The sequence below is a fragment of the Papilio polytes genome, unplaced genomic scaffold (genome assembly GCF_000836215.1).
Source record: "Papilio polytes unplaced genomic scaffold, Ppol_1.0 DF824102.1, whole genome shotgun sequence".
NCBI classification, from domain to species: domain Eukaryota; kingdom Metazoa; phylum Arthropoda; class Insecta; order Lepidoptera; family Papilionidae; genus Papilio; species Papilio polytes.
Genome location: NW_013525102.1, coordinates 3,481,098 through 3,492,690, shown reverse-complemented (window position 1 = coordinate 3,492,690; position 11,593 = coordinate 3,481,098). Strand labels below are relative to the sequence as shown.

At 33.3% G+C, this 11,593-nt stretch overlaps 4 protein-coding genes across 6 annotated transcripts in view; 2 read left to right on the top strand and 2 right to left on the bottom strand.

Annotated features, from left to right (window-relative positions):
• Positions 1-4,842, top strand: part of LOC106099510 (carnitine O-acetyltransferase-like) — an 8,097-nt gene extending 3,255 nt beyond the window's left edge. Inside the window, 6 exon segments of the mRNA XM_013278073.1 lie at positions 171-297; positions 513-632; positions 757-879; positions 1,490-1,685; positions 2,329-2,466; positions 2,915-4,842. Coding sequence (XP_013133527.1) covers positions 171-297; positions 513-632; positions 757-879; positions 1,490-1,685; positions 2,329-2,466; positions 2,915-3,130 — 920 coding nt within the window. The 3' untranslated portion in view covers positions 3,131-4,842.
• On the bottom strand, positions 3,946-7,518 carry LOC106099506 (ras-related protein Rab-14). Of its 3 annotated transcripts, none has more exons than XM_013278067.1 (5): positions 7,303-7,518; positions 6,950-7,059; positions 6,454-6,634; positions 6,122-6,304; positions 3,946-5,751 (listed from the first exon to the last, which is right to left on the bottom strand). In XM_013278067.1, exons 2-5 carry the CDS (start codon positions 7,053-7,055, stop codon positions 5,580-5,582), a joined length of 642 nt encoding a protein of 213 aa, XP_013133521.1. In that variant the 5' UTR covers positions 7,056-7,059; positions 7,303-7,518; the 3' UTR covers positions 3,946-5,579. The 3 variants fall into 3 exon arrangements, with proteins under 3 accessions (XP_013133521.1, XP_013133522.1, XP_013133520.1); XM_013278068.1 differs by having other exon boundaries at positions 7,369-7,518; XM_013278066.1 differs by having other exon boundaries at positions 7,336-7,517.
• A 476-nt stretch (positions 7,519-7,994) lies between these two features.
• On the top strand, positions 7,995-9,110 carry LOC106099508 (UPF0184 protein AAEL002161). Its single transcript, XM_013278071.1, has 2 exons — positions 7,995-8,259; positions 8,712-9,110. The coding sequence occupies exons 1-2, from the start codon at positions 8,169-8,171 to the stop codon at positions 8,870-8,872; spliced, it is 252 nt and encodes an 83-aa protein (XP_013133525.1). The 5' UTR covers positions 7,995-8,168; the 3' UTR covers positions 8,873-9,110.
• A 407-nt stretch (positions 9,111-9,517) lies between these two features.
• Positions 9,518-11,084, bottom strand: LOC106099507 (probable NADH dehydrogenase [ubiquinone] iron-sulfur protein 6, mitochondrial). The gene is made up of 3 exons (XM_013278070.1): positions 10,822-11,084; positions 10,098-10,274; positions 9,518-9,673 (listed from the first exon to the last, which is right to left on the bottom strand). The coding sequence occupies exons 1-3, from the start codon at positions 10,948-10,950 to the stop codon at positions 9,608-9,610; spliced, it is 372 nt and encodes a 123-aa protein (XP_013133524.1). The 5' UTR covers positions 10,951-11,084; the 3' UTR covers positions 9,518-9,607.
• Between the last annotated feature and the right edge of the window lie 509 nt (positions 11,085-11,593).

Genomic DNA, 11,593 nt, shown 5'->3' with positions numbered 1-11,593 from the left:
TGTGCGCGCGCTCTTACATTTTATGCTTATCAAATGTATAAAATTTGTAATCGATAACCCGCTTTATTTTACACAAATTAATATACGATATATTAGATGTTATGCTTGTCAACAATATGGACTTTTTTTCAAGCAATAAATGGTTTTTAATTTTGTGTTTACACAACTTTACTGATTATTCGGCTATTATTTTCAGTTCATAGTGGGCGCGGATGGTGTCACAGGCTTGACGTACGAGCACTCTCCGGCCGAGGGACAGCCTATAGCCGTCCTCACAGACTTCATTATTAACTACATGTAAGTTTATAATTTCGGTAACTCGCTCTTACTGAAATTAACTGAAAAAAAAATAACTAAAAAACTGAAAAAAGACTGGAATAAAGCTGGTAAAGGGGAGGGTGATGTTAATAATCCTATTTATTAATTCATCCCCTAAGTATTATAGAAACCTTTTAAAGATCTCTTGTATATTTGTGTTTCCTTGGTTATAGTAGTATTTTCTTGTTTTTCAGAGATAAGGGTAGTACAAGTAGTGAATCATCATCAAGTCCCAAGGAGCCTGTCAAACTTAACTTTAACGTGAACGCTGATGTCGCCGACATGATCAGTACTGCCAAAACTAATGTAGACAAGTATGTTTCATATTGGAAATCACATTACGAAATATGCTCAAATGTTGCTTAAAAGATATAAAAAGTTGGTAGTACAAGTTGACTGACAATTTGATATTTACTCATTTATTTGTACTGTTTTCAGACTTGTGGACGACCTTGAGTTAAATTGCTTCACATTTGATGATTATGGAAAGAATTTTATCAAGTCACAAAAATTTAGCCCCGACAGCTATCTGCAGATGGCTATGCAATATGCGTTTTACAGGTATATATATCTTTCGAATTTTACATAAATATACAACATTATCATACTAATGTTATAAATACGATAGTTTAGATGGATGATGTTTGTATCCCAAACTGCTGAACGGATTTCGGTGATGGCATACATGTAGAGTATAGTCTGGAACAATACATAAGCTACTAACTTTTGTTTTTTATTTTAATTCCACGCGGATGGAGTCGCGGTCGAAAGCTAGTTTATTATAAAGATGAATTACATAAATATTTTAAATTAGCTGTTGCTCGCGACTTTGCCCGCATGAAATTAAAAAAATAATAAAAAAACACAATATTGGTATCGATGGGTGAGAGGATATTTGTTTTAAAAGCCATTAGGTCCAACGTTAAGAGAGGCATTTAAAGTTTTCATTTTTAGAAAAAATACGAAACCTACATTTTGATTGTTTCAAGCGCCACAAAAGTGTTCTGATCTTTATGAAACCAGGTTCAAACGACGCAGAAAAATTCGCTGATTCTGAATATTGTATATAAAAGTCAATATCGCCTAAAATGGTTGAAACAAAGAGCTTTTCACCCGTCGATATATGGTAGATATAATAGATGGTATAGAGTGTCCAGCGGTGCGTGTGCAGGGTGCACGGGACGGCGGGCGCGCACTACGAGTCGGCGGCGACGCGCATGTTCGTGGGCGGGCGCACGGAGACCATCCGCTCCTGCTCGCCGGAGTCGCTGGAGTTCGCGCGCGCCATGCTGCACGCGCGCGCGCCGCACGACCAGCTGCGCGCCATGCGCTCCGCCGTGCACGCGCACAAGGACTACACCGTGCAGGTCCCTCATTGCTTAACTGTTTTGTAGCTGCTGCAACACTAGCTGTAGCTCCCGACTCCGTCCGCCTGGAATTAGAGTACAAAAATACGTATCCTATGTATTTTTACAGGCTATCCTCTAAATCTTTGCCTAATTTCATCGAGGTCCGTTCACCAGTTTTTTAACCTATAAACTCTAACAAACATCCATCCAAACTTTCGCATTTATAATATTAGTAAGACTAGCTGTTCTAAATTGAAATTATAAAAAAAATACTTTATTGTTTACATTTGTATTTCAATTGCGAATGTCAAAATTCCAATGAACAAATGACAACAAAGGCCTTTGGATATTGGATAACTTTGATGCTATCAGCTTGCAGTTTTTATCTCTTTCTCAGATGGCGGTTTTATCCAAATTATTTAATCTCTAAGTTTAGTAGTGCGACATATACAGCCTGAAACGTATCGTGTCGTTAACCGTTACGTTATCGTGTTCGTATGTGGTTTAGAGATTTTTATTTAAAAAAAAATATATTTAAATATAAATATACTATGATTGCCGAAATTCTACATAGTAAAAAGTGTGTGTTTACGCGTTAGTGGTATAGATATAGAAATATATATTTTCTACCGAAAAAGTAACGCTGCTCGTATTTTCACAGGCTCTACAAGGATTAGGAGTCGATAGACATCTCCTTGGACTGAAATTGACAGCTCTCGAAAATGGTATCGAGATCCCGAAATTATACTCGGACGAGGGTTATCGTCGCAGCGCTCACATGAGGATATCCACCAGCCAGGTGCTGCATTATATTGGATATTGATAACAATTGTTATTCCCGACTCGGAAAATATAAACGTCGCCATGTTGAAAAAATCGTGGCCAATATGTGTTATTGTATAATCCATTCCATGCATGACAGTCGTTCATGGAAAATGGATAAAAAACTGGATTATAGATATAGCCAATGCTAATGTTATTTCTACTAATAGAATGCATTGGCATTATTAGCGATTGTCACGTCTATGAATGTGTAAAAGCAGTGGTAACCTTTTCAATAGCGTTCGGCGCGCCAACTAGTGTTGGGGACGCCTAAACTATGTCACCATGATCGCCTATTAATTCGAACTTTAAATTTAAATTGCGAGATAATACAACACGGAACATTATTATTTACTTTAAAATTAAAACTAAAAATATTAAAGAGTTGGTTTTACAAGTGTTCGATAAAGCGATTGTCACGTCAGGTGGCGTGCAAGTGCGACGGGTTCATGTGCTACGGTCCGCTGGTGGCCGACGGGTACGCGACCTGCTACAACCCGCGCGACGACGACGTCAACTTCGCCACGTCCGCCTTCCGCCGCCATCCCGACACCGGCTGCGCGCAGTACCGCGCCGCGCTTGAGCACGCGCTGCGCCACATGCGCGACCTGCTGCTGCACTCCGTGCCCTCCAAACTGTAACATCGCCGCATCCCGCCACCGGCTGCGCGCAGTACCGCGCTGCGCCACATGCGCGACCTGCTGCTGCACTCCGCGCCCTCCAAACTGTATCATCGGTGCCTTATCAAGATCTAGCTCGATTTTGACAATCGTTGCGCAGCCTTGTTGATAAAAATGTTACCAAGTTATAGTTTGTCTTAAAATGTATATTGGATAAAATCTTATAATCTTATGGCAATGAGAACGGTATCATTGGCGGCATAGATGTTAAATTGTACGTAAAGTCATTTTTTTATTTTTCTAACATTCTTAATGTGATAGGAACATGTCAGGGTATTTTTAAAATGAAATTCAAGTCGATGAATATATCTATATTTAAAAGTAATAAATTAATAAGTTGATTTAAATCAAAAATCAACATTCTTATATGGATTATTTAACATTATCTATCGACCAAACGAAGTAAGACATTGTATTCATAACATATGTAAGAATTAATAGATCAAATTTAAAAACACCCATTGTAATATTTTTATTTGACCTTAAAAACAGGGAGGTTCTCGATTAGTTTGCATACTAGATATTCAATTGGAATACATACATAATTCACACTTCGTTTTTTCACCTTTTATATGGCTTGAGTCTTTGACATAGAGAGCTGGTGACTCAATAATTTTCGACACAAAAATAACAGCGTTGAAAATTTAATCAGAAGAGTGTCCTTTATAATACAATGTTATTGACATGACAACAAACTACTTAAGTTTATCTCATAGCTAAAAGTTTGTAGCTCTATAAAATGTATGAGGGTGTACCAGTATAAAATAAAATCAAAATAACGATAGGTCATTGTTTATTTATATATTTTCTCATATAACGCTAATATACGATTAATAAATAAATTCAAATCAAAATGAATAAGTTAGCATCAGACAAATAATGATATTTAAGATTACATGTATATGCATTTTAACTAATGTCCACCTGACACACAAACCAAGCCCGATACTTAACTAGTGAAACTATTGAATGGGACGAACCACTTTGGTATTCAATAATTTTACATCAAATTCACATTTCTAATAAGTTTTATTCGAAACAACTTTTATAGTATAATGCAGTTTCATTCTAACGCTAATTTTATTTATATCTTAACTCTTTAACAACTACAATTACTTTCAAGACCCAAAATAAGAATGGTATAGAAACTGCTTGATGTTACTATAAAAATATTTTAATGATCCCGAATTTAGCTCTACGAGAGGAAAGCCAGATTTACCAATTTCTACCGGCATGTTACTCAAATACTTTTGTACTTTATATCAAAACGTTTTGACGTAACAGGCGTGAGAAAATAACAGATCTTATTATAATGGAACAAAATATAAGTGCATACGAAACTTTTAATTAAATGTAGTAATACAACAGTTATAGCAGTACATTAAGGAGAAAGTTATTCCTATATCGTATTCTCTAAAATCTTAAAATACCTGTTTCTTTGTTAACCTTAACTTCTTTCAAATTATGGAATAATCGAAAGTAACAATATTTAAAAAACAAGTGCTATATATAAGCTAAACCACTTTTAATTATATAACTAATTTTAGGTGTAACAAATAACATTACATTAATTGAAAGATACTCATGATGTTAAGGACACAAAAATATATTTAGAATCCAATAAATTGTATTAAGATTGATTAAGGAGTGACCACTTTTATAAAAAAAAAAAACATACCGTCGAATTGAATACCTCCTTCTTTTGGGAAGTCGGTCAAAAATTTACCAATAGTCGATACGTACGCATTAAACTCACATGAAACGTAATAATTTTCAGAATACAAAAATATACACATTTTTATATTCAACGTTGTAAAGAATGAATAGTCAAAAAAACCGTTAAATATTTTTTACATTCATTAACATGATGTATATATGTTATTAATAAAGAAAAAACAATTTTTGTTTGACTACAACACCGCGTTTGTTCCGGGTAAGAAAGGGCTGACCGATTTTAACAGGATTTTAATGGATAATAGCTAATGTAAGCAGATTATCTAGGTTCATTTAATTGTAGAAATGTAAATACGATTTTACAAAATATCGACATAGTTTCGTACATGCGTGTGTATTTATACATTTTGTAACGAAAGAATTTTCCAGACTGACGAGATCATTGTTATAGCGAGGTCGTTTCACTATTTCCTAGGAGTTTAAGTCACGCGCATCGACAAAAACGCGTTTTTTTATAAAAGAAAATGTTTTAAATTATGGTTATGTGGAATGTACAATACAAAAAGTAAAATAGGTTTAAATATTTAGTTGCTCAATATATATGTATAATTACACTTTAAAAATATATTAATAGTTATTATTATCAATTTTAGAAACAAAACATGTCAGAAAGACAGTGATGGAGAGTAAATAGAGCATTTAGTATAAAGAGTGAGGTGCGGGGTGTGGGGTGTGGCTAGCAGGCGCAGTGGTCGCGGTGCGCGGGCGGCGCGGCGAGCGGGCGGCCGGGCGCGGCGGGCTTGTGCTGCACGCCGGATTCCGCCGCGTTCAGGTCCAGCCGTCCATCCTGAATACTTTGATAAATTTTCTTTGCCGTCTCCAGAAATGCTTCTTCTACATTTTGACCTCTGCATTATAAAAATTAATGTAAAAATTTCCAATGTCCTAGGGATGTTTCAAGGGATGGGAGGTTCCAAGGGATTACTCTCATTTAGGTACTGATGCAACAATATAGTTTAATTACTTGTTTAGTTGCAACAGTTTCTAACTATAAAAATTCCACATTTGCAAAAAATTGACTATGTCTGTAAGTACACATAGGCATTTTTTTCCAATTATATCTGTGCCAATTTTGAACTATATCCATTGAGCTGTACTAGAGATACCTTCTAACAAACATTCAGCCATCCATTTATCTAAACTTTCAAGTTTATAGTTATTAATGCTACTAGTTGCACTAACATGACAAATAACAGAAGACATTTGGAGGATACTTACGTTTTAGCGCTAGCTTCTACAAACATAAGACCATTTTCATCTGCAAACTGTTTTGCTTCTTCATATGTAACATCTCTCTGACCATCGAGATCAGACTTATTTCCAATAAGGAATATCACAGTGCTTGGGTTTGTCAAGTTACGTGTGTCTGTGAGCCAACTACTTAAATGATTATATGTGGATCTAATAAAAAAAAGGAAATTCAATTTTTATTTTGCATCTATGACATTTTAATAATTTTTAACATTTCATAATTCAAATAATGTTTATAAACATGGAAAGCATAAATTTACACGATAAATTTTTAACATAAAATTTAAATAATATCTTACCTTCTTGTAATGTCATAAACCATAAGTGCACCAGCAGCACCTCTATAGTATGAACGTGTCACTGCTCTGAACCTTTCCTGCCCTGCTGTGTCCCAAATTTGAAGCTTAATTTTTTGACCAGCAACTTCGATTATTCTAGTGCCAAATTCCACACCAATTGTATGAGGACAGTCTGCCATAACTGTAAACTTTTAATAATTACTATACCGTAAAATCAGCAAACCATAGTTATCAACTACAAACTCAGATACCAAAAGCCTCTTTTATACAAATGCATAAACTATTTTTACAGGTTCCAATTGTAATGGAGAATGATATAAATAAATTAATTGATGTAGCACAAAAAAGGCTTATTATGTGCCAAAATGTTTACTCTCAGATTCACTAAATGTCTAATCAAGCTTTGTGAAGCATCTGCTAAGTATGACTATGGCCTTTTATATCAAACATAAAAAACTGAAAAAATGTCTTTAACTGGCTCACTATCTACACTTACACTTTTTTTCTGTGAATTGATGTAATAAACATGATTTTCCAACTCCCATGTCCCCAATAATGATATATTTAAAAATGTATGAGTAATTGTACGGCCCCGATGTCATTTTGCTGAAATATTAAGTTGTTGAAAATTGGTTACAAACAAAGAAAAATAAAATCCAATATTATATACTTTACTACTTAGTAACTAATGTACAAAGTGAGTCATTGTTCCAAATATCGAATGCCTAAATCAAAATATACAATTTTCAATAATTCCCAAAGAAGATTTTATGTTCGCAACACCCTATTGTTAAAATATTGATAGTAAATAATTTGTACTAGTACTACAAGAAACAAATTTAAAATCACTTTATTATTCCTACAAATAGAAATCCATCTCACATTTTGAAATTAAGACAGATATTAATGAATCACCGTATTTAAATGCACAATAACTAAATAATTTTACTTGGTGGGCCGTAACAACTTAACAATATAAGGTAAGTAAATGTAAATTATACTATAAAGATATGGACAGATATTAAAAATCTAAATATTGGTTTTCACCACGTAATAAATTCATTCACAGATAATAAATTGTTCAAAATGTCAATGTCGAAATCTATGGTCGCGTCAGTTGCATATCGGTGGCATAAATATTGATCATTGATCCCTTTTAAACGGATAGGTTACTGTTTGGGAATGTCTAGTTTTTGTCTAAGTAAAATTAATTAGCTTGATAAGTAATGCATATTTATGAAGTATCAAAATCTATAAAGGCTATTGCCGTAGTTTAAAGACGAGTATCGTAGTGACGAAACAAACACGCTACATGAACTATCGACATTCAGTGTATTCAGTTTGAATAAAATTTATCGAACATATCTAAAATGATTACTCACATTTTAACTAATTTAGGGGACAATTCTAGTAATGAATATAGTATAGAAAATATAAGCATCAAATATGCACAAAAACCACTATTTACAGCTTGTCCATCTATAGATGTCAGTACTGGTACTCGTGACCTCTCCGCTCTCAGCAGTATATTTGTCTATGGCACAGTCATAATATTGTTGACAGGTGGGGAATTTATAATTAATAAATTCCTTACAGTAGTGCTAAATTTAATAATACCGATAAAATTAGACTATAAAATAGTGTATGTGGATAAATTTAGAATTTTTGACCAATTTGTATAGTTACACACAATATCAAATTATTGCAGCGTAAAAATGGCTGGAAACGACGATAACAAGCCTGAAAATAGCGAAACAGGAATTGATGGCAGTGCAAACATTGAAAATAACGAAAATATTCGTGAAGGTGATTGTCTTTGATTTTTAATGGGTAATATGCAATATGAATATGTACATTCTTTGCTAGTATTTTGTGCAAAGCGGAGGTCGAAACACACTACGAATTGCAAGGAGAATAAAGTTTAATGAACGAAAGAAGGTCCGCGGAAAATGTTTGCATAGAACTTAGAAGTCAGGCACATCTGACAACAGTTGGCGGCAGCGATAGAAAATACCTACACGTTTATATGTATCTGCCATTGGAGTATCATAAGCAAATGGAATATTTATGAGTAACAATACCACTAACTCATTGTCAATGCTGCTCATCTATAATTACCAACACTTTGATTAATCATTTATTTCTTTGAACTGTTGTCTTGTACACTGTGATGTGGCACCACTTAACAGTAACATGTTGCCACCAATTGGTATTCATATTGTCAAAATATTTTTATCCATACAGCAATATTTTTTCAGAGTACGAATTTTTGGATTCTAAACTTGATGAATTAAATTCAGCACTGGACTTTTTAGAGCAGAAGAATGATGATATACATAAGAAGCTTAAAGAACTTCTACAATCCAATATTGATATACGTCAACAATTAAAGGATGCAAATGCAACAAATGAGAATTGAATTAAAAAAAGTTTTAAAAAGTCTCTAACTCTACTCTGGTATTTTAAAATATGGTGGGGGGTTTTTGCTTTTCTTATAATTCTTTTCCACTATGCTCTATCCTCTATATCAGAATGTGGAGTTGCCAATTTTCAGTCATTTCTCCATTTTAGTATTAATTGAACTGCATCACCTTTTTTAATATACTTTGAAATTACTTGTAAAATTTACATGTGAACAGTAGATTTAAGATATTGATAAAATCTTCAACTTTATAAGAAGTAGAACAAACATATATATTTCACAGGAAATATCAAGCAAACTATCATTATGTTCTTAACTGAGACTTAGTCTGATTTTTGAAATTAATGCTATTAAGTATGAGTACTAGAGTGGCTATACAGGCAGATAAAATTTTGTTGGAATTACAAAATCTGAATATTTTGAGATAGCAAGTTTGGGGGTTTAATAAAAGAGAATGGCATCTTTTTTGACTCAGGATTTCAACTTAAGAAGTTTATAAAGATTGTGATGAATTTTAGAATTAAAATGTATAAATGAAAAGCTGATATCTCTTGCTTACTAATTTATTATAACTAGATCATTTAGTCTAAACAAAACATACAAAACACAAATGTTCATGTATGTGAATTTTTAAATAAAATGTTGATCAGTTAACTATAATTTTATTTCAAATTCCATATTTATCATTTCTAACAAATTTGTAATAACAAATTAGGATTTTCTTCCACTTTGTTAATGACTTTCTTTTTTTATGAACCGAAGACCACAATACCCACATGAGTGATCACCAGGTTTATCCTGAAGAATAAAATAAGATTATTAATAGAGTGGCAAAGTTGAAACGCTTACAAAAGGAATTATTGTCATCCCTTTATATATAGTAAGAATGATTGGTAATGCAAATGTTTGGTTCACATTATATACTTTAACATATTTATAGACATTAATAATTCATCTAAAACTAAAATCTAGAATGATAGAAATGTACACTATATGTAAGTTTCAATGGTCACTGGTGAACACATAAGCAACCTTCCGGCAAAAGTCACATCAAAATTAGTTCAGCTTTTTTGATGAGTATCCTGAATTAAAGGAGATTTGTGGACTGACAATTTTTTTCATTACAAATAACGAAAATACATCATGTGTAGGTAACGTAATTTATTTTTTAGATATTACTTACTCATTGGTTTTATGCTACAAAATGAAATGAAAACATTACCAAGTTAATGTAAACTCTTGGATGACCTTCTGGCCCACTTCCTCCGTCACACCAAACAACTCTTTCAGTTACTTCTTTAGGTGGTACTTCTGAAATTAATTTAACTGCCCAATTTTGATTAACATGTTTTGGGGCATTCATGAATCTAGCAAGTCTATAATCATCAGAATCCCATTTCTGAAAACATACATTTTTATTATAGTTATACATTTAATTACTGCAATAATCTGTTGTTTATAGTATAAGTTGGCAGGTATACAAACTAGAAGCCTATCACTAGAACAATAAGGTGACCGCTGCCTATAGATTTACAAGAAATTAACAAGTGCAGATGTGTTACATATAGAGAAAATTTGCAGGAAGAGGATAATAAGTCTCCTCTTCTGACTTTCCTTATATAGTCCTAGTCCTTTATAAATAAAAGTGTAAAAAGGGAAAGAGGATTTGAGTTGAACTCAACCTCTTCGCTTATCATAAATTAACAACATACACAACACAAACTCTACATGATGCTTATCTTCTGTGAGATAGTTCTCACAGAAGACAGGCATAATTGTCTGTAGTAGTTTGTAGAGAGAATATTTTTTATATTATGATACACAATATTTTATTTAATAGTTTATATCTACGTCTATGCAAACTTCATATAAAGAAATTGTGCAAATGCAAGATGAACATAGCATTTATAAAGGTAAAACTTATTTTATTAATACAAAATAAATACTTGTCCTGTATGGGTGCAAATATCGTCAGTCGTATTGGTTATGCAACGACTAGCATATGCTGTAATTTTGTTCCGATTGAAATGTTGGAACAGTAACAACGCAGCTCGTTTCTGGGTCATAATTTTCATTTTCAAAACTGACGTGCTTTCAAAAGTTGAACAATAATCGTGCTTTTGATTTATATTTACTTTGCGCCAAAGAGTTTTTTGATTCACAAATAACAGAGCAGGGTACTCGACGCAGATGGTGTTGCCAACAAAAGTTTTAACCAAAGAGCATGGCAAACTGTTCGCTAAATTAAAAACAGCATGGCGCCTCTGAGCATTTAGGGTTACCAACAAGGTAGTATGTCCACATTAAAGGGAAATTCTTTATTTTTGAAAACAAAAACGCAAATTGTAAAGGAAGTACTTGTGCCTTATAATGTAACTAGGAAATGCCCCAGACTTTGCTTGTCGGTTAGAAGACTCTACAATAGGGAATATGCATGTGTTTTTTTCTTTTTTTCAACGATTCTACTTGTTATAAAATAACCAGAAAAAAATGACGCGAAAATATTCAACCATTGAGCTAAAAATAATAAAATAAGATTAAGACCATTTTCGAGCAACTAAAACGCGACCGGAGTTGTCATGAGACAATTGACGTCAATCGTCATATTCCATTCATAACATACGCTCAGATAGACGTGAGCGTTATTTCACGTCACTAGTTACAATCACCTGTGACGAGATATGTAACGGCGTCACTAGTTTCGAGTCAAATTGAAAG